The sequence below is a fragment of the Galleria mellonella genome, unplaced genomic scaffold, assembly GCF_026898425.1.
Source record: "Galleria mellonella isolate WM207_F2 unplaced genomic scaffold, CSIRO_AGI_GalMel_v1 utg424, whole genome shotgun sequence".
Lineage (NCBI taxonomy): Eukaryota > Metazoa > Arthropoda > Insecta > Lepidoptera > Pyralidae > Galleria > Galleria mellonella.
The window spans coordinates 3,838,597-3,860,248 of NW_026442097.1; the positions used below are offsets into that span (position 1 = coordinate 3,838,597).

The 21,652-nt window shown below is 35.3% G+C and overlaps 1 protein-coding gene across 2 annotated transcripts; it reads left to right on the top strand.

Moving 5' to 3' along the window:
• The first annotated feature begins 236 nt into the window (after positions 1–236).
• LOC113513483 (endoplasmic reticulum junction formation protein lunapark-B) lies at positions 237–20,537 on the top strand. Of its 2 annotated transcripts, none has more exons than XM_031914406.2 (9): positions 237–608; positions 8,453–8,688; positions 9,204–9,336; positions 10,462–10,549; positions 13,580–13,701; positions 14,869–14,998; positions 16,762–16,908; positions 18,326–18,400; positions 19,372–20,537. In XM_031914406.2, the coding sequence occupies exons 1-9, from the start codon at positions 576–578 to the stop codon at positions 19,446–19,448; spliced, it is 1,041 nt and encodes a 346-aa protein (XP_031770266.1). In that variant the 5' UTR covers positions 237–575; the 3' UTR covers positions 19,449–20,537. The 2 variants fall into 2 exon arrangements, with proteins under 2 accessions (XP_031770266.1, XP_031770265.1); XM_031914405.2 differs by having other exon boundaries at positions 238–608; positions 10,462–10,576.
• The last annotated feature ends 1,115 nt before the right edge of the window (positions 20,538–21,652 follow it).

Below are 21,652 nucleotides of genomic sequence, written 5' to 3' on the forward strand. Positions count from 1 at the left end.
CCTGTTTTTACTCTGACCAACAAAATCTGCATTAGTAAAAAAGTTAATCCGTATTTTATAAATTAAATATAAATTAATAGTAAGTTATATATAAATTATTTTTTACCAATATATAATTCTTTTTTAATAAGTAACTGAAAATATAAAAAAAAATTTGCAATTTTTTTTTAATAAATCTTAATTTTTTAATAAAAAAAATTTTAATCCCGAAAACTTATAGTTGAGTTGATAACACTGGTACTGTCACTTATTTCTTTTGTCGTTTTGCTTGTCGAATGCGAAATGTTTTTCTGAACGCGTTTTTATTTGTTTCGATGACGTGCTAGATCTAGAAAAGTTGTGTACTATATCTAATAACATTTATGGGTGTTTGATTCAATTTCTAATTACCGTTCAAGGAACATTTTCTAAGTCCTACAAGTGTTATAGGTTAGAAAGTCGGCGATCTATCTAATTCGTCATCACAATTATTTATGCCAAACTTATTTTTAGACGTCGAAACCGAATCGACAGAAATTAAATAAGTGTTACGAGGGATACCTGTCGATTATTTGTTATTGTGAGTTGAATAAAAAATGGGGTTCTTCGGATTTCTAACAAGATTTCGAGTAAGTATTATAAACAAAAAAATAGTCGAATACATTTTGTACTTTAGCCAAAATCTATTGCGATGGTTATTTTAGATACTTTTTGGCGGGAATTCAAATCTTTGGTCGTGACCTATTAATTAATTTTTAATTGTTCATACAGTGCATTTATTCCCATTAACCTTTTGTCCAATAATTATTGTTTCCTTTACTTATATTATTTGTAATATCTAACAAAAGAATCATCGCTAATATATAACTACTACATTTACATACAAAGTACCAGCTGATTTTCATACAAATTAAGAAAAAACAGTACCTAGTTGCTCTATATAGACTTGATCACTGTCTATTTAATTTGCTTAGTCTTTTACATTGGCACTTTTATATAATGAATTAAAACTTTATCAATGTTACTGTACATTATTAACACTAAAATAACAAAGTTTTGATTGTAAAATTAATTGTTATCTAAACATATCAACTAGTTGAAATTTTTTTTTATAGATGTAAATGGAATGGTAACCCTGCCTGTGCTATTGGTATATACTGGTATTAGTGAGAGATGAAAGGTGAGGAAGGGAGCAGGTCAATTAGCCCAATGTGACATGTTTCATATGAATTAACCATAATGGTTTCCAGGGGGAACCTGATAGTTTATATTGCTAGTAATAGGCCTGTTAGGACTCCTTTACTATTTCTTCTCCCCAGTTGGAATGTTGGAAGTGTCAATAAAAGTATTCTTTTGAAATTAATATTTATAATTACGTCACATGAGAGAATAGCACATTGTTTTCTTAAACTGATGCCTATGGTACTATTAATCAGAGAAGAAAAGTAATGGTTTTATAAAATACTAATGATCTGGACCAGCTTCGCATTGGTAGACAGAATTTTCGAAAATAATATATAGGCCAATGTTATTCAACTATAATATAGCTCTCTATTATATATCTAAATCAAATCTAAATCAAATGAGTAGTTTTTGAGATTAAATCTTTCAAATCAAACAATTAAATCTTTCCTCTTTATAATATTTATATAGAAAAGGTATGAACAATTATTTTGATAATAATTTGTATAATTAGATACTGAGGATCAAAATACTTTATGACCTTGCCATAAGTCTTTTCATACCCAGGAACATTTGTGGAAGCAGAAAAAACAGTAGGAAAACATAGAAAACATAAGTAATATTTTTCCAGTTTCCAAATATTTTCATTGTTATTCCTTGTTAATCTTGATAATGTAGCTTTCTATAGGTAAAAGTATTTTTATGTTTTTTTTTTTACCATGGAAGTGTCCTGCAATTTATCACAATCTCACCTGATGGAAAGCAATGATGTGGTCTATGATAGAGCTTCCAGGACCATAAATAGCCTATTCACATTTACCTTATACCTAATTGGTTTAGATTATTAGTGGCTGGATAAGCAAGTGAAAGTTGTTTTTGACTTTATACATTACAAACAAATAATCAAATCTTTCATTTTTATAACATGAGTTAAGATAATCCACAAGCTATTAGCATAAAAATAGATCGACTCAAGTGCCCTGCATGATTGATGGATCATAAATATTCACTGATAAGCTCAGCAGTTACGAGTCCAACTCTTTCATCAAAGGTTCAGTGATGCTGTGTTATTTTTAAGACACTTTGAATAAAACCGTCATTTTATTCTCAATTAATCTGAATTATTTTTGTATTGTTATCTAATTATGTCGTTAATTCTTAAATAATTTTCACAATTTCTTTTTTGTTTGAATTTGTTTATTCTTCATATAATTCTGTGTCAGTGTTTTTCTAGAACCATCCTCACTTTTATAACATTTTATGGGAAAACCTATTATTATGGGTACTAATATATAGTCTGTCCTGAGTTGTAATATTTGATTCATAATAAAAAAAAATCATGATTAATTTGTGCTATTCCGAATTTGGTATATAGAATGATGATTATGGATCAGTTTTTGAACCAACATAAAAAAAGAGGCTATTCTCAATTCAAATTATGTTTGGTACCTCAAAACTCCCTCATTAATAAACTGTGTTGGAAGAATGTTCTTTTATTTGAAAATTTAACTCTCAGATTGATATCATAGAAATATTATTAAAATATTTTTTTTATACAACTTAGAATGGCAAACAAGCCGACGGCCCGTCTAATGGAAAGTGGTAACCATCGCCTATAGACATGAGCAGTATCATGGACATAACAGAGTGTACTGTTTCACCCATGATAACCCCCATGCATTGCCATTCCTTATATATTCATATCCCACCCTTCAAATCGAAACACAGCCGTGCAAACACAACTGCTTTACGGTTGAAACATGAATGGGACAGAGGTACTCAAGCAATCGACTTTTGTACAAAGTCTCCCTCTGGTAAAAAAATCAGTTTAGTACTTCGGTTTTTAAATCAAAATTACGTCAATATAGACTTGTTATGGTTTCTTTTAATGGACGATAATGGAATGGAAACGCGGTCTGCGCTAACGGTATACGCTGGCGGGGCACCAGTGTGGGATAATAGATAAGAATAAAAAGGCAGGTCAATTAGCCCATTGTGAGGAATACACCTAGAATTCAACACGATGGTTTCCAGGTCCCCCCGCGTGGAGGTAGACCAGATAGGGTATATCGCTAGTGATGGAACTGGTAGTCCGCATTACTAACAATCCCTTCCCCCCCCTCCCCCGTCTTGATACGGTTGAAATCTAAGTTTTTTTTTTGTGAAACAGAACTTATTATTGATGTTCGGAGTTTCACTTACACGTAGATATATTATCTAAGGTGATAGGTACAGTACCTATCCCTCCTCCAAAAGTCGACCAAAGCGTGGGTCTAGAAATAAAGCGAAATCATGACCACTTTCACTTTCTCTCGAAATGTTCGCTCTAATGATATAGATAGGTATTTGTTATGACTAGGCTGGTATTTACTGGTTATTCACTAGTTGATGCATGCGACTTCGGTTGGAACCTAAGCCAGTTTCATAGTCAAATTTGCGACCCGTCCCAGTTTGGAACAGTTTTTTTTTTATAAATAATATAAAAGTCCATCATCGTCATCATCATATCGGCCTTTAACTGTCCACTGCTGAACATAAGCCTCCTCTTTGAAGGGGTTTTGCCAATAGTTGCCACGCTTGGCAGGTTGATTGGCAACCGTAGTTAGGCTTTAGAGATCTTTTAAGAGGGATGCTGCTGCCCATCCTTCGCTCTCACTTAGTCACTTACGACGTCCACAGGAAAAGAAGGGGTGACCTATACTATGCCGGAATCACATGGCCAGTCCAGTGTCAGTGCCAACAGTCCGTGTTACTGACTAATAATGTAGCTTTTGATGAAATAATTTTCAAAAAATGTTTTATTTTGATTTTTTATTTGATTTAGTACGGTTTTTTAGTTTATCCATTACAAGCAAACAAACAAATCTTTCCTCTTTATAATAATAGTTAAGATAGAAAACACTAAGACCAATACAAACATAAAAACTGATCATTTTGTAGTTTGGGAATCGAATCCGCGACCATCGGACGGTAAGGCCGGATCCGTACTATAGCGCTGCACTAGATCTCGATCTAGTAAAATATTATTACATAAAAAACAATGTGTACATTCAAACTACAGTTCAATCCCATTTCGATCAATCTCGAACCGTTTTCACTGATTACATTTTTATTACACCGAGATACAATCGATTACATCAAGAGTCGTATTGTCCCAGCATAGAATGAGCCACACCATCCTTTCCTGTAAGTGTCGTAAGAAGCGACTATGGGACCATAATGGTCGAGACATGGGCAGCTGCTGCCCTCTTTAAACATCACCAAAGCCTGTTATTGCCAACCTGCAGTGTGGTAACTCCTAAGAAAACTTCCCTTATGAGCGAGGCCCATGTTCAACAGTGGAAGTAAAGCGGTCTATTTAACTACCATGCCATTGATATCGTATTTCAGAACGATTTATTCGTAAATAGCTCTTACAGTCTATGTTGTATAAACGTAACACACACTAAGACAAAACGTACAAAATTTTACCAAATTTATATATATTCTTTTAAAACTGATTTATCGGTGTGAGCAACATTCCAATTTAATTTGCGGGTTTTGGATTTTTAAAACATTTTTTTATTAACAGTCGTTAATAAAATACCATTATACTTGGAGTGTGTATTACAAAAATATTTTTTATGGAAATGACCCCGGCTCAACCACCTCAAGCAAATCATCTATCCCCACACAATTGTTTTGGCTAATGTAATCCTTGAATAATTTATTCCGGCGCTGACCATTTGATCTGTTAGCCATTCGATATCGACCTATTGGCATTGTCGGTTTAGTTCAGCTGTTACATATTCATTTCGTGGTTATGTATACAGTACGTGAACGTCCTTGTGTACCTGATAATAAAGATGGATCTTCTATCAAAGTCATTTTAATTGCGGTCTTCTATATTATTTTTTATACAACTTAAAATGGCAAACAAGCTGACTGCCCACCTGATGGAAAGTGGTAACCGTTGCCTATAGACATGAGCAGTATCATGGACATAACAGAGTATACTGTTTCGCCCATGATACCCCCCATGCGTTGCTATTCCTGAGGACTCAGGTGCTATTCCTCTGTACCCAGTAAATTTACGCTATATCCCACCCTTCAAACCGAAAAACGGCCTTGCAAACACAACTGCTTCACGGTTGAAACACGAATGGGAAAGAGGTACCCAAGCAATCGACTTTTGACTATATCCTTATTAATATTAGAAATGAGAATGTATTCAACCGATTTCGAAGGACTACTTCGAAAAGAACGACGTTTACAATTCGATTGTAATTTTTTTATGTTTCGTACCTCATAACTATGTTAGTTTTGAACCGATTTAGAAAATTCTTTTTTTTTTATCTGAAATTATTGAAAAATCATAGAAATTTTATCAAAATCGGTTCAATAGTTTAGTTCTGAAATAGAAATGACTTTTTTTTATCAGAACAATTGTTTTTGTCTTTATTCATCTCGATTTCTTTTTTGTCGACCATAATTTTAAAATATTATCTCGCCTTTAAAATCTTTAAAACTATAATAGTATTTATGTACAGCATTATCGCATTTTCTCAGTGTAATATTTTCTTGTAATTGTATTTATTATATAATAAATTTACTATTGTAATCTTATGGAGGAAACAATAAAGAGTATCTATCTGTGATATGGAATTAGCTTTTTACCCGCTACATAGTATATCCGTATTTCAGTAGTATTAAATTAAACTAAAATAGCCCACTTGTATAGGACATATTTAAATAAGACATACAACAAAGTTTAAATTGTATATTTTATTTTGATACGTCATTGTTTAAGTTGTTGCAGGCATCCATAGGCTACATTAACCGTTTACCATCAGATGGGTTGTATGCTTGTTTACCACTTTTATGGTATAAAATAAATTTAGACCTGCATATCTGAAAAAAAAACTGCATCCAATATGGTGCAGTGATTTTTGCGTTATGCCGGAGCAAACTTACAAATTAATTTTTGAAAAAATATTATTTGGACTTCTGTTTCACTTATATATAATTTTTTCTTAAATATCTCATATGTACAAATATAAAGTCGTCACAATTTTGTTATCATCATCATCATCATCATCATCTCGGCCATTTTCTATCCACTGCTGAACATAGGTCTTCAATTTTGTTATATTAGCAAGAAATTTTTTTTTAGGTGATTTCAAAAATAAAGTACTCTGTTCCTATATATTTTTTTCATCCCAGTGTTGATTCCATTATAAGTATTTAAATTACGGTGTTTGGTCCCGGCATAGAATGGGCAACTCCTTTCCTGTGGTTGTCGTAAGAGGTGACTAAGAGAATTTAATAGTCGAGACATGAACAGAACTGTCGTTGTCAAACCCAACCCAAGCGGGGAGAAAGGGATCGTTGGCAATGGAGTTGGACAGCCCCATTGCTAGCAATATGCCCTATTAAGTCGACCTCCACGTGGTTCCCCCTGGAAACCATCGTGAACAATTCTTGTTGAATTCGTCACGATGGGCTGACTGACCGGCTTCATCCTCACCTATCATCCTTCACTGGTGCCCCGCCGGTGTATACCGATAGCGCGGGTGGGGTTACCATTTCATTATCACACATTAAAAAAAAAACCAACCCAAGCGTAGGAACTACTGGTAAAATTCCCCTTTTTAAGGGAGGTCTTTGTTCAGCAGTGGACAGTCAATGGCTGATATGAAGATAACATGATTTAAATTATATTTGAGACATTCCCACAACAAGAATTGAATTATTATAAAAAAAAAAAAAACCATACATATTAACTACAATGTAATTTTTCTTCAAATTTGAAAGTCTCGTCTGCATTAAGTAGACCGTGACGAAACAAGTTTGCGGTTAACTTAACCCGTAAAACGAAGGCACAAGGTTAAAATTAAACCATCATTATCAAGTTTATGGTATTTTTTTAGGTTTTCCTTGTTTATTCCATTCTATGCTAGTATTCAAATGGAGTTTTTAAAAGACTTTCTAAAGGAGTAGATTCTCAATTTATCCGTTTTTTTTTTCAATAAACATATTATGTAAGTGTATCCGTTTTTTTTAATGAACATATTACATCGGCAGTTCGGAATTTGTGGAACTCAGACATTATTACGTTTTCGAAGGAAATAATGTTTTTTTCTTATTTATGGAATTAAGTATGAGAATACAAGAAGTTAGTACTTGACAGATTTCGGTTTTTAAGGGACTTCAGAATGGAGCGGTTTCTCAATTCGTATGTATTGTTTTGTTCTATCGTGTGATATTTTTATTCCAATACTGAAGCGATTCAAAGTATTCTTTTTGTAGTATATAATTTTTTTTTCTGTATTGTTTCCGTAATAATTTTGTCATTGGGGGAAGGAATTGTTAGTAGACTAGCGGTCCTATTGCAAGTTACCCTGTCAGGTCGACCTCCACGCGGTCTTCGTAGAAAACAATTCATTCATTCGTCGCATTAATTCTTTTTAAATTTGTCATGATTGTCCAACTGACCTTTTTGTACTCACTTATCATAATCTCACTGGTGCTCCGCCAGCGTATACCGATAGCGCAGGCTGGGGTAACTATTTCATTATCATTTATTAATAAGTCTGTTTAAAAAGCATTTTAAAACTGTTCAACTTTTTACGAAACATCTTAGAATGATTCGAATGAATGATTATTATTTATTTGCGAAAAACATGGTATGTAGGTGTTGTATTGTTTGTATGTATATAGGTGTTTTTTTTTTATGGGTGAAAATGGTATGGTAACCCCTCCTGCGCTAACGGGATAAGCTGGCGGAGCACCAGTGAAGGGTGATAGATGAGAATGAAAACAGGCCAGTTAGCCCATCATGATGAATTCATCAGGAATTAACCATGATAGTTTCCAGGGAGAACCGCGAGGAGGTCGACCTGGTTGGGTATATTTATTTATTTATTTATTTATTTATGGAACACCAACAGCATATTGCATTATAACATATAGGTATAACAACATTAAATACAATACAATATTAATGCACATGCCTATTATAGGTATTCACAGTATATATATATATATTCATAGTATATTGCTAGCAATAGGATTCTCAGTCTCCATTACTAACAATCCCTTTTCCCCCTGTATATAGGTGTTAGTTCGATGATAACTTAATATTGTATATCACTAAACTTACACAAGTTTTTTTATGCAACTTAGAATGGCCTGATGGGGGGAAAGGGATTGTCGTTTATCATCAGGTTTAGGTTAGCCATATGTTTATTGCCATCTCAGTGGTATATTTTTTTTTTTAGAATGAAGACCATAACTTATTGTTTTGTTACAGCGCAAGAAAACAACATCAGAAATATTAGAGAAACTTGAAATGCAGATAAGAAGCATCGAGGAGGACGATTTGTCTTATATGGAGACACAGAAACGTCTCAATAACTACGTGAACGCGTACTCTGTCGGCCTTTACGTTCTCTTCCTGATTTTGTACTATTACGTCTACATGGGCAGAGGGCAGCACTGGGTGCATTCGGTTATGTACGCCTCGCCGTTCGTCGTTTTCCCTATTGTGTAAGTTTTATATACTTTTTCTATGCAACTTAGAATGGCAAACAAGCTGACGGCCCACCTGATGGAAAGTGGTAACCGTCGCCTACTTATACTTGTTTACTTTTTTATCGTTTTCAAAAAAGGAATCCTTTATATTTTATGTCCATTTTAAAGCAACTTTTAGAAGTTGCTTTATAATGGATGGAAGATGGACATAATAATAATATTTTTTATTTGCACGTATATTATGTGATGATACTTCTTCATCATTATATCGGCAGTTAACTGTCTATTGCTGAATATATACCTCTTCCTGGTAAGGGGCTTTGCCAGTAGTTGCTACACTTGGTAGGCGGGTTGGCAACCGCAGATAGACTTTGGTGATATTTTAAGAGGGACGCTGCTGTCCACCCCTTGACCATTAAGTTCCCTTAGTTTCCTTTACGACAACCACCGAAAGGGAAGGGATGGTCCATTCTATGCCGGGACCACACGGCAATGCTTTAAATGATTAAATATTAATAATTTGTCCGCAGAGCAATATTTCTCCGGTCTACCATACGGTGGTATTATAAACGATCGATAGTCAAGAACAGAATGAAACTAACACAGATGAAGGCGGAGAAGAAGAAGATTCTAGAAGAGGTCATGAACACTGAAACGTACAAGGTATCGAAGTTTTTTTAAAGCTATATCAATTAGTCTATATTTATTTTATTTATATATTCATTTATACCTGTATACAAGGCGGGTTTAATGCTAAAAGCATTCTCTCCCAGTCAACCTTAGGACAGTGTTACAATACTCGAATGCGGTATATATACACAAATAAATATATATATAAATAACAAATATACTTACAGACATAATGTTTACTATATTTTCCACGAAGATAAGAAATAGTAATTACTGCTTGGATAAAGCATAAAAATAAGCGTAAATATTTTTTCTAAAGATTTTATATTTACGTATTTTATATTTTCGTGCCCACAAATATTTAAAATGTCAGCAACGCAACAATAAACAACCCTTCGTGTTATATAATTCTGTCAATTCTTTTTAATGCTATACAAACATAACAATTGCCGAGCCTTTTAGCTGTATTATGAGGAACAGGGCAACAAATATGCGGGCGTCCACTCAGAACTTCACTCATAGCCAATATAGAAAATTTCGTGTCCTACATTGACTTGTGGTGTTACTCTGGAAATTAATTCCAATAGTTCAATATTGGAATCCATCAGGTGGGCGCCCGGCCGATTCGAAGTGGCAACTCGAGCGGCGCTGCTGCGGCGCCCGAGTGTTTTAAAACTTTAAATCGAACTACGCTGCTACGACGCTATGGTCTTTTGTAACTGGATCTCCTTATTTACAATATGCGATAAGATAGTTTTCTCGGAAGTACTTTCGTGGACTAGGCTCTGCTTATATTGCAAGCGAAAAAGGCCTCGAGTGCAAAGGGTTAAGACGTATCGCACTCTCGGATTGCAACATAGCGACATAATAGTTCCACATTGTTCTAATAGACGTATATTAGTGCAACTTGCCAATGCAAACTATTGAAAACCGATCCCAGTTCTAACCTAATTCTTGTTTTTTCATGAGTGTAGCACAAAATTGTTATTTGCAATAGATTGGATTGATATCATATTAGATTCAAAAGTAAATCTGCTATTGAAATCGAACCCTGGACCCCATTTTGGCAAGGCAACGCCCCTACCATTGCGTCCCAGATTTCGTCAAAGTTTGAAATTGGATTTAAAAAAATATATCTCATATAGAAAATATTTGCAGGTCGCGAAGAAAATTCTAGACCAGTATGGAAGCCCAGAGGAACAGACGAAAGCTATCAAACCGTTCGCGCCGAGCCTCAACGTACCCGGTAATACCCCTAGTTCGCCACTCCCAGGTAGTGTCCTTGTACATATCTACATATTAACCTTAGAAAAAAAAAAATATATAACCTGTCAAATACGTGCGTAGTGCTACTCAGCTGTGACTAGAACGCGATACCTTGAGGTAACTTTGAAATATTTCCTAGTAGCATGTGATATTATATTTGTAATGCAAAATCATACGTTGAAACTGTTATTTCCCTAAAACTGTTACAAATAGCGCTTGTGAAAAATCACAGTATGGATGCGATTTTCACAACTGTATTCCTGAATGACTAAATTAAAATATATTTCACGGCGATGGTCAATCTATGGAGTAGTTTATTTCATTGTTTTTCCTGTTTCTAAAATCCACGCATACGATGTGAGCGATAAGCTAGTATGGTATGAGCCCATAGTACAATGGGATTTTAAAAATTTGCCATTGTTTAATATTTAATGTACCACCCCAAATGCGTCTGGGGATTTTGCAATTTTGCCTGCTTAATATACCAACCCAATTACGTTTGTCGTCCTGAAGAAGTGTCGCTTACGTATTTGACAAGTTTACTAATACACTAGCCATAGAGTATTGTGAAAAATTCTCCGCATGGATACCTTTATCTAATTGGTATTTCTGCTGCCAAGCACTTGTATTTGCATGGTTATCACGGTTTGAACAGTGGTATATTGATGTAATTCCTGTATGGTCCCGGCATAAAATAGGCCACCCTTTTCTTTCCCGTGGGTGTCGTAAGAGGCGACTAAGGAGGGCGAAGTATGGGCAGCGGCGTCCATAAAACATTTCCAAAGCTTAACTGTGGTTACCAACCCGCCTGCCAAGCGGTTTAGTAGTTTTTGCGTGATAGAGTAACAAACACCTATTCTTACAAACTTGCGCATTTATAAAGTTAATAGGATTGCAAAGCGGTTCGAACGAATTAAATTCAACTAACTAACGAGTACCTACAATTATGTAATACATATGCATCAATAATAACGGTCATTTCCTTTTGCTTTTCGATTTTTTAGTTCTCTGTAGTCGATATGGACAACTACTGACAAAACCCCCTTATGGGGACAGGCTTATGTTGCCTATGTTCAGCACTTCAGTAACTTGCCTGCCAATATGACAACTACTAGCAAAACCCAGGCTTTGTTAGGCTTAAGTTCAGTGGACAGTTGAGGGCTGATATGAGAATAATGATGATATAGATGTAATATTATAAGGTACGAACTCACTGAGTTATGAGGTAACAAACATAAAAATAAGAAAGAATTGAGAACTTCCTTTTTTTGAAGTCGGTTGAAAAATATAAGGTATTATGAGATACAGAAGCAATAGAAGTCAAAACAATAATTTTGTCTGTCTTTATGTTTGTTAGTTCCGGCATCGCGCAAAAACTGCACCAAACTGGTGCAGTGCTGAATGCGATTTTCACAATTGTGTTTCTGAACTTAAAATCTGGTGTATGATTTATTTTGATACGCCATATACAGTGGCCTATTTAATTGGCTTTCCTACTTCTCAAATCCACGCATACGAAGTAAGGGGCAAAAAGGTAGTACTTTCTGTTTATACCACTGAAGTGGCAAACAAGCATACAGCCTACCTGATGGTTAGCGGTTACCGGAGCCTATGAACGGCTGCAATACCAGAGGTATTACGCGCGCGTTGCCGAGCCAGAATAAACTCTTTACCCCCCTTTTGAAGAACCCCATGCTGTAGTCTCTTACTAATTATGAATATAGGAATAAATTTGATGTTTAATTGATTCGTATTGTGCCTCCTAAGTTTCCAAATACATTTGAACCGTCAAATTCCAAAACTCAATTGATAGATTATCAATAATCTTATCACATATGTTATCGCTATTAAAAACTCATTTTAAATAATCATGACAATTATGTAGAATTGTTTATTTATGTTTGGATTTTGACAGGTAACGCACGTTTTTATTAATTGACTAGCCGTTTCCCGCGGCGTTGCTCGCTTCTATGTAGTTCCCTTATATCAATCCCATTGGAACTCTTCATGAATCCGTTCTTATATTGTATTATATACTTAAATGATAATTACGTACCTAATACCTTCATAAAGTTTCAGCCAATTCAACGGTTCGGTTATTTTATAGCATTGTATATGTGATTCTTTAGATTGATATAACTTTTTTATAACTTTGAAATAAAACAAACAATAAATGCCAAGTGGAGAAAACCGTAATACATTAATAAAAACCGCATTCAAATCGGTTAAGCCTTTTCTGAGGTTAGCTTGCATAAACGTGCAGAGAAACACAAAAATTCTAAAAATAATTGTTTTGGGTTTTATTGCGTTCCTAAAGCCCTTCTATAATAGTTTTTCTTATATATCTTCCAGGTACAGACAGCGGCCAGTTACGATTGTATTATATGTATTAATTAATTTCCCAGAGGAGGAGTTTCTCAATTCGTCCGATTGTTTTTGTGACTATGTAGCTAATAAATGCCCCAAAAACACACCAAACGCCTGGCCGTCAAATTAGGATATACATCGTTATTATATACCAGGCAACCAACATCTGGGGCCACCAGAACTCGCAGACCTGAGATAATTCAGAAAAATCCGTTTTATAAATAGGCCCGACTGGGAATCGAACCAGGGACCTTATTTACGCTAAGCAATGTGCTCGCAACTACTCCATGGAGGTCTTTTTTAATGGATGATAGTAGAATAGTAGCCCCGCCTGCGCTAACGTTATACGCTGGCGGGGCACCAGTGAGGGATGATAGGTGAGGATGGAAGTAGGTCAGTTGGCCCATCGTGTCGTATTCAACGAAAATTAACTACGGTGGTGCTTAGGTAGAGCCACGTGAAGGTCGACCTGATAAGGTATATTGGTAATAATGGGGTTGATAGTTCCCATTACTAACAATCCTCTCCCCCCCCCCCACCACATGACACGATAAACAATTTTTTTATTCACCTTAGAATGACTAAAAAACTGATAGCCCACCTAATGGGAAGTGGTAATAATTTACATTTTGTTTACTTCCAGCGACTCCTGGCCAGCTGAGGCAGCGGCAGCTGGCTCTACAGTCATCAACACCAATCAGCAATAATATGAACGTGGTCGCCTTGAACAATACATCAGCGGTGTACAAGGGGCCCAGACTTAGGGTGAGTTAAATTATCATCACCATCCTCAAGTATCACCATGTTATACCGTAATATTTTTCTGTACACATTTTCCCGCCCCTCTCTAAACGTCACGTAACATCCAAATGACCATTTTTATCTAAGAGTCACAACACTAACGAATATTGGCAAAGAAATAAAAATTACGTACGATACAGTCGAGGGATTCTCCGTGGAACGAGAAAGAAAAAGGTTGCCAACTTGAGAGGTTCTAATTCCCTAGTTTTTTATTTAAATAAAAAAAAAACAATGCTATACACTTAATACAAGGAATTACATAGAAGGAATTATAAAATAAAAACTGTAAATCATATGGTTGCCTCCTTTCTTCTTATGCAAATAAGAATAATTTGTAAAAAGAGGACGAAAGATACACCATCAGTTGCTATTATTTTCAATTCCTAGCAGGCTAGTGTATAGAAAATGTATATGTAAAATTTTTGTTCATTTTCATTACTAGATTATGTATTCGACACAGTTTATGTAGAAAGTATGCAAGCAGGTTGTATCTGAATTTGGTAGGGTTATACGGTCACTAAAACGAAGTGACGTAATTCTTGATGAATTCGACTACTACGGACTAGTCAAAAGGCAGACGCGTTTTTATATGTCTATCCCTTTCTAACGCATTGGCAACGTCATAAATACAACGAGCAACACACTATGTGAATTATGCATTCCATCTATTCTATTCCGAAATATTTGGTTAAACAGCGCCTTGTTCGACCCCCCTCCCGCCCCTGTAACGTATTGTATCGTACCATATACTTAGTTTGACCATATGTTGAAATCAATTATTACCAGAGGGAGACTTTGTACAAAAGTTGTTTGCTTGGGTTCCCATTCGTGTTTCAACCGTAAAGCGGTTATGTTTGCATGGCTGTGTTTCGGTTTGAAGGGTGGGATATGGCAGTGGCAATGGCAGTTACAGGGTATAGAGGAATAACATCTGAGTCTTCAGGAATGGCAACGCATGGGGGGTATCATGAGCGAAACAGTATACTCTGTTATGTCAATGGCACTGCTCATGTCTGTAGGCGACGGTTACCACTTTCCATCAGGTGGTCCGTCAGCTTGTTTGCCATTCTAAGTTGTATAAAAAAAAAAACAATTTAAATTTGTCTCACAACAAATTACATTTGTTCCCAGTCTGACCAACTGCCGCGGCCGCTTCTGGACAAGAACCGGTCAGCGTTGGACAAAGTGGTCGACTACCTGCTAAAGGACGGGCCTAACCACCGCATGGCGCTTATATGCTCCGAGTGCAACTCGCATAATGGTAAGTTTGTTAACTTAAATAACTCATCATCATCATCATCACCATGCCAGACGTTATTTGTCCACTACTGAATATAGACATCCTCCATAGACTGCCATAAGGAACAGTGTCGTTCCGTATGACAGTATTTTTTTAATGGGTGATCATGGTATGGCAACCCCACCCGCGCCATCGGCATACACCAGCGGGGTACCAGTGAATGATGATAGGTGAAAATGAAGCAGGTCAGTTAGCCCATCGTGACGAATTCAACAAGAATTGTTCACGATGGTTTCCGGGAGGAACCACATGAAGGTCGACCTAATAGGGCATATTGATAGCAATGGGGCTGTCAAATTCCATTGCTAACAATCCCTTTCCCCCCTGTATGACAATTTATAATTGGGGAAGACTTGCCAGTTACTTAATTAACTTAAATAATTCAGGTAGGCGTAATAGAATTAGTTTGATATGGGTCCCTGGACATCTATATGTCCCTAATCCCTATGGATTAGAGGCGGTGAAAAAGCCGATGAGTTGGCCATAAGGGGTTCAGTATTAAAAATGATAGGTCCTGAACCATTTGTTGCTGAACAAAGGTTTTCCCTATAAGGGGTGTTCTGCTAGTAGTTGCCACACTTGGCAGACAGGCTTAGATATTTGGTGATTTTTTAAGAGGGATCTTGCTGCTCATTCTTCTAGAATTAAGTTTCCTTAGTCGTCTCTTACGACACCCATGAAATAGGAAGGGGTGGACCATTCTATCTTATACCTTGAGGAATATGCGAGAACAAAGCAGCAAAAAGATTGGATAGAATTGAAAGATCTCAAGCAATTTAAAAAAATCTTAAACAGCAATGCTAAACGATGGGATAAACTCATCCACAGTGGAGGCAGATAATAGGCAAACTTAAAATGTGTGCCTTAACAAGTCAAATGCCAATAAGGCATATACTATTATACAAGTAGGGTCCTGCCCTCGTACACGTGCAAATTGTGCAGTAAGGAATCGGAATTCACGGAACACTTGATGTGCAGTTGTGATTCGTTGGCAAGTATGTGTATGAGTATACTGGGAACAGATTATCCAAACCCAACCTAAAACCAACAGACTTTGGATATCTTAAACTGCGGTATATCGTAAAAGTAATAAATTGGATCTTTGAAAGGGTAATGTAGGGCAAAGGGCTTCCCTTTGCCCTAAAGATCCCAACAAAAGATCCCAACAAAAGATCCCAACAAAAGATCCCAACGGGTCGACGTGCAACAGTTTAGCTGATCCTTACATGAGTATAAGACGTTACGTAGGAAGTTTATTTATAAACATTACATCATAGAATAGAAATAATTCTTATTCAAATAGATTTCTTTCCAAATTCTTTTAATTTGACCTTTCATTTAATTCTCCTGCTAAGTTTGGAATGTTGTTGTCATAGTTCTCCTCCTTTTTGAAATTGGTTGAAGACTAGTGTATGTTATACCTTCTAATTAGTGGGTAGAGAGGGGAAAGGGATTGTTAGTAATGGAGACTGAGAATCCCATTGCAAGCAATATACCCAACCAGGTCGACCTCCTCACGGTTCTCCCTGGAAACTATCATGGTTAATTCCTGATGAATTCATCATGATGGGCTAACTGGCCTGTTTTCATTCTCATCTATCACCCTTCACTGGTGCTCCGCCAACGTATCCCGTTAGCGCAGGCGGGGTTACCATACTATTATCACCCATAAAAAAAAAATTTATGGGTAAACGGTAGTAAATAAGATATAATGTCGTGAACAGGCATGGCGATGGTAGAGGAGTTCGAATACGTGTCGTACATCTGCGCGTACTGCGGGAAGCTGAACCCGGCGCGTAAGCAGCGGCCAGCCGCGCCGCAGCTGTCGCCCGCCCGCGCCCTGCCTGCCCCGCGCGCGCTAGCCCTGCCCGGTAAGCATACGCCCCGCCTGACAACTACATGCGTTTTTATTGTAACAGGTGATAATGGAATGGGAACCCCGCCTGCAGTATCTTATTTTTTTTTTATTTTATTTATTAAAGGTATACACAACAGGTTACAATCAATAACATTATAAACATTTATATAAAGATAATAGTTTGAACCAAATTGAGACCCAGACACGTGTACACACAGCATGGTTGAAGCAGTCGGCAAACAATGTTAAATTATAAAGTTATATAAAGAAAGCATATGAATTTGGTAAATAACAGTGAAGTACATGCAAATAATAAAAATACATAAAGATATGGACGTGTCAAAGAGACTTGATGGCTCATTGTAAAATACTTTTGAAGGTGTTTAGACGTGAGTTGAAGATATTAATTTGAGGACATTTAGCTGAAAATTCATTAAAAGTACGACACATACGGATTAGCGGGTTATAATACGATGTATTGTTCTTATAAACGCAGAGTGCAAATGTTTTAGAACTGCGTGTTATAGTTTTTATATTGAAGGTCAAAGCAGAGAGTAGAGAAGCCGAGTATCAGTACACACTGGCGAGGCACCAGTGAAAGATGAGAGATGAGGATGAATGCAGATCAACTAGAATTAACTACGATGGTTTCTAAGAGAAGATTGACCTCATAGGGGCTTTTTTAATGGATGATAGTGTACTTCAGAGTTACATGGTGGATTCTCTCCTCTTAGCTAGTTACAATGTCGTTTTATATTAACTGCTATGTGCTAAAATGCGATATAAGTGTTTCAACCGTAAAGCAGTTATGTTTGCATGGCTGTGTTTCGGTTTGAAGGGTGGGATATGGCGTGAATTTACAGGGTACAGAGGAATAACACCTGAGTTCTCAGGAATGGCAACGCATGGGGGGTATCTTTTTTGATACTGGTAATGATGGGGGGTATCTTTTTTGATACTGGTAATGATGGGGGGTATCAAGGGCGAAACAGTATATTCTGTTATGTCCATGGTACTGCTCATGTCTATGGGCGATGGTTTCCGCTTTCCATCAGGTGGGCCGTCAGCTTGTTTGCCATTCTAAGTTACATAAAAAAAATGAGGTACCTAATAAGGTAGTTGTTTCATATATTTGTCTGTGTTCGTGGAACGTGACGTAAGAAGTCACAATACCTTATCCAGCTTCCCCCATAAGAGGGGGGTGGGTTCCAGCAGTTGTCACGTTTAGCAGATGGCCCGGTAACGGTAGTTAGCTTTGGTAATGTTTTAAGAGGGACGCTGCTGGCCCTCGCTCAACTATTAAGTTCCCTTAGTCGCCTCTTACAACATCCACGGGAAAGGAAGAGCGGTTCATTCTATGCCGAAAACACACGGCAAGTTCTAAGCATCCAAGTATTATTATTATATTATTGTTTTTGTTTGTTTGTCAGGCGATGACTCGTCCATAGCGAGTTCTGGAAGCGACAGTGAAGACGAAAAGAAAAATGGTATCCCAACATTTGGCGGTAAATTTTATTTTATTTGCACATCATCATATCAGTTTTACTGTCCACTGCTGAACCTAATCCTTCAATATAGAAAGAATATTTAGAACTAGTTTGTACGCGTGGTGTTTAGAAGTAGATTATCACTTCTAGATGGCGTATCAAGGTGAAAAATACACCAGACTTTAGTTGGACCTTCAGGAGCACAACTGTGCAATCGCATTCAATAGTTTTCCCCGTGATGGTGATATAAAAATACAGACATACAAACAAAAATTTTATTTTTATCTTCTATTCACAATAAGACCAATAAGAAATGTAGATTCAAATATCTCTGTGATTCTCACTTCGTTCTAACGACTCTCTTGTTCTCTCTATTCCTCTACATCGTTCTGCTTTTGTTTCCAATTCCTTTACTCTTGAGGCCTCACGACTCCGGAATGCGCTACCCATGGACATAAGACAAATTTCTAACAAATTTATTTTTAAGAGAAAAGTCTACGAATATCTTTGGAAAAAACTGTGAAAGCAGTTCACCTTCATCATCATCACTTTTGATCTCTATCGTTGTTTATTTGTGTTATCGTATATAATCTATAAGTAGGTATATTTATATATGTATATTTATATTTGTATATATGTATTTTTATTACATATTTGTATATTTATGTAATATTTGTTTAATATATTCATGTATGTATATTTATATAATCTCTATTGTATGTGTTGTAATTTTTTTCACCGCATATTAAAATTTCTGTTTTGCCAAAGGTTGACTGGGAGAGAATGCTATATAGTATTAAGTCCGCCTTTTGTACCAGACATTTTTTTGTAATGTGGTCAATAAAGCATAAATAAATAAAAAAAAAAATAAAAAATAAGATATCAAATTTTCTTAAATGTCCCCTACAGACATCGTCTAGTTACCATTTTCTTATATTAGTAAGTCAATTAATTAATAATGTTGTTGATTTTATACTTTTAATTTTTAGGTTCAGGGGGTGAATCGGATCGGCCCACCTCGGCGGAGGAGGAGCCGAAATCCGGGGAAGCTAAAAAAGAAGACTGAACGATACGAGACATATTTATTGCATAATAATTAAATAATCCACATTCGTGGATAATAAGCGACACGGCCACCAGTATCGATTGCCGCCATTTTGTGACCGGCGGCCATTTTGTGGTAGGACGCCATTATGAAACGAAGTTCAAATCATAACAAAATTCTAAAATGGAACATGAGAAATTGTCGTGAATAATAAGACAGTAAGTAACAATAAGTTTAAAAGACATGCTTCCGCATTTTACGCAAAAGGCTTTATTTTGTTTGATAATCATAATTGTAACATATAATGGTCTTATTTTCAACCGACTTCAAAAAAAGAGGTTCTCATTTTCATTCGCTTTTTTTATGTTTGTTACCTCATAACTCCATTAGTTGTTAATCGATTTGTATTTAAAAGTGTATAATTACATTAACAAATTGGTCCCACAGAAATTTTAACAACATTGATTCAGTAGTTTCGTTTAAAATCAAAGTTATTGATTTTGGCACAATTGAAGTCGGTTTTTTTTGTAGAACACAATTTTAAATTATATGTGTTCTTTATTTAAAATTGGTAAATTCAAACGACACGAATCACGAGTATGAAATTCGATAATTTTTTATTGTCTTACTCCACAATAATACATGAGCGAAAATATACAATTATTTATTAGTATTTAGGCTGATTGTTTAAGACGAGACAGCATATTATATTATTTATTGACTTTTTTATAATGCTAGTTTAGAGGTTTATTGGATATCGAAAATATTGAATTTTATTGTAGTCACATAAAGTTACTTTTTGATTGTCTTGAGTGTTATTAATAGGTCTTTTTTTTAATATATATGCCAGCTCCTTATATTTCGTTTAAAAATGTGGACAATAATGAAGGTTGCCAATGCACACGTTTGTTAAATCAGAATAGCATGTTACTATAAGGCAAATGTTAGCATCTGTTAACTAGATAATGTTTGTTTTAATACACATATATATGGTATTAAAAAATATTTTACAAGTATATTGAGACTGCTCTGTATCAAAAATAAAAATCATGAAGAAAATTTCAAAAAAAGAATACAAATTTTTAATGATTAAGAAATGTTAAAAAAAGGTAGAAAATTTGAAAAAAGAACAATGAATTAAGAATATGTTTGTTCGCAATAAGAATAGCAAAGGCACAAAGCCATACAACCTTATTTTCTGTATACATATTTGTATTTAACAAAAGCATAATGTGAACATTTTTATATGTTAAATTAAAAAATGCTACATTGTTTTCAATTATTTGCGTAATTTTTAACGCCATATATATGTATAAAAAAAACTGAAATATGTTTTTTTTTATGATCATGTGTATTAACCGTTATAGTATTTACACTATGTGGGCTTGAATTGGTGATGCAATTTGTTCAAAATAAAATAGAATTTACGTGCCTTGCTAATTGATAGCGGTGATGCTTGTGTACTTGATTGAATAATTGTGTAATGGAGCCTGTAATGACGAAATCAAATGGTAAGCATCCTTTTAAGATATTGTTGTAATCAGTAAATCTGATAATTTCCCAAAAATGATCCGATAAACGATCAATTTTGATTGAGCTTTGTCGATATAGATACTGCTCTGATATCTATATTCTTTCGATCAGGTTCTTCGTTTTATAAGATGCGATGCGATTTATATGCTGCGACAATAAGGCAGCATTTTGTATTACTTCACATTAAAATTTACTGTATTTATTATTTTTATAAATGATAAATATATGAAATAAATAAAAAATAAAATAATAAATATTAGATAATTTTTATTTAATATATTCGTTATTGGACTAATATTTAGATATTGTAAATACAGTGTACAGATATTGCTATGTATTAGTCACCCCCTAATTTTGGTACTCCCATAACTTATGTCCCATCTCCAAATATGGGATTTTGTAGTTTATCAACCTATATTTTTTTTGGAAATTAATCAATTTCGCTATTAGAACAATATTAAAAGGATGCGAGGATTTTCATTTCATCATGTATAATATATATAGTGTTGTCTCTTGAATAAACCCATGTCTTTACCCCTTATTACACAGCTTGCTTACCATGAAAGGCATAAATACTCTTAATAACTTTTTTATCATTTAAAATTTATTTCATTTGATTTCAAAGTTTTGGATTCATGGTAAGTTGGCTGATAAAAAAAGAAATTAGACATAGAAATATCATTCGTTTAAAA

What these genes read in the sequence shown, in the direction of transcription:
- LOC113513483 (XM_031914405.2), top strand. Translation starts at nt 576, where the DNA reads ATGGGGTTCTTCGGATTTCTAACAAGATTTCGA. An exon ending in TTCGTCGTTTTCCCTATTGT is followed by an intron (nt 8,689 to 9,203) that starts GTAAGTTTTATA and finishes ATTTGTCCGCAG; the next exon opens with AGCAATATTTCTCCGGTCTA. An exon ending in GCGCGCGCTAGCCCTGCCCG is followed by an intron (nt 16,909 to 18,325) that starts GTAAGCATACGC and finishes TTTGTTTGTCAG; the next exon opens with GCGATGACTCGTCCATAGCG.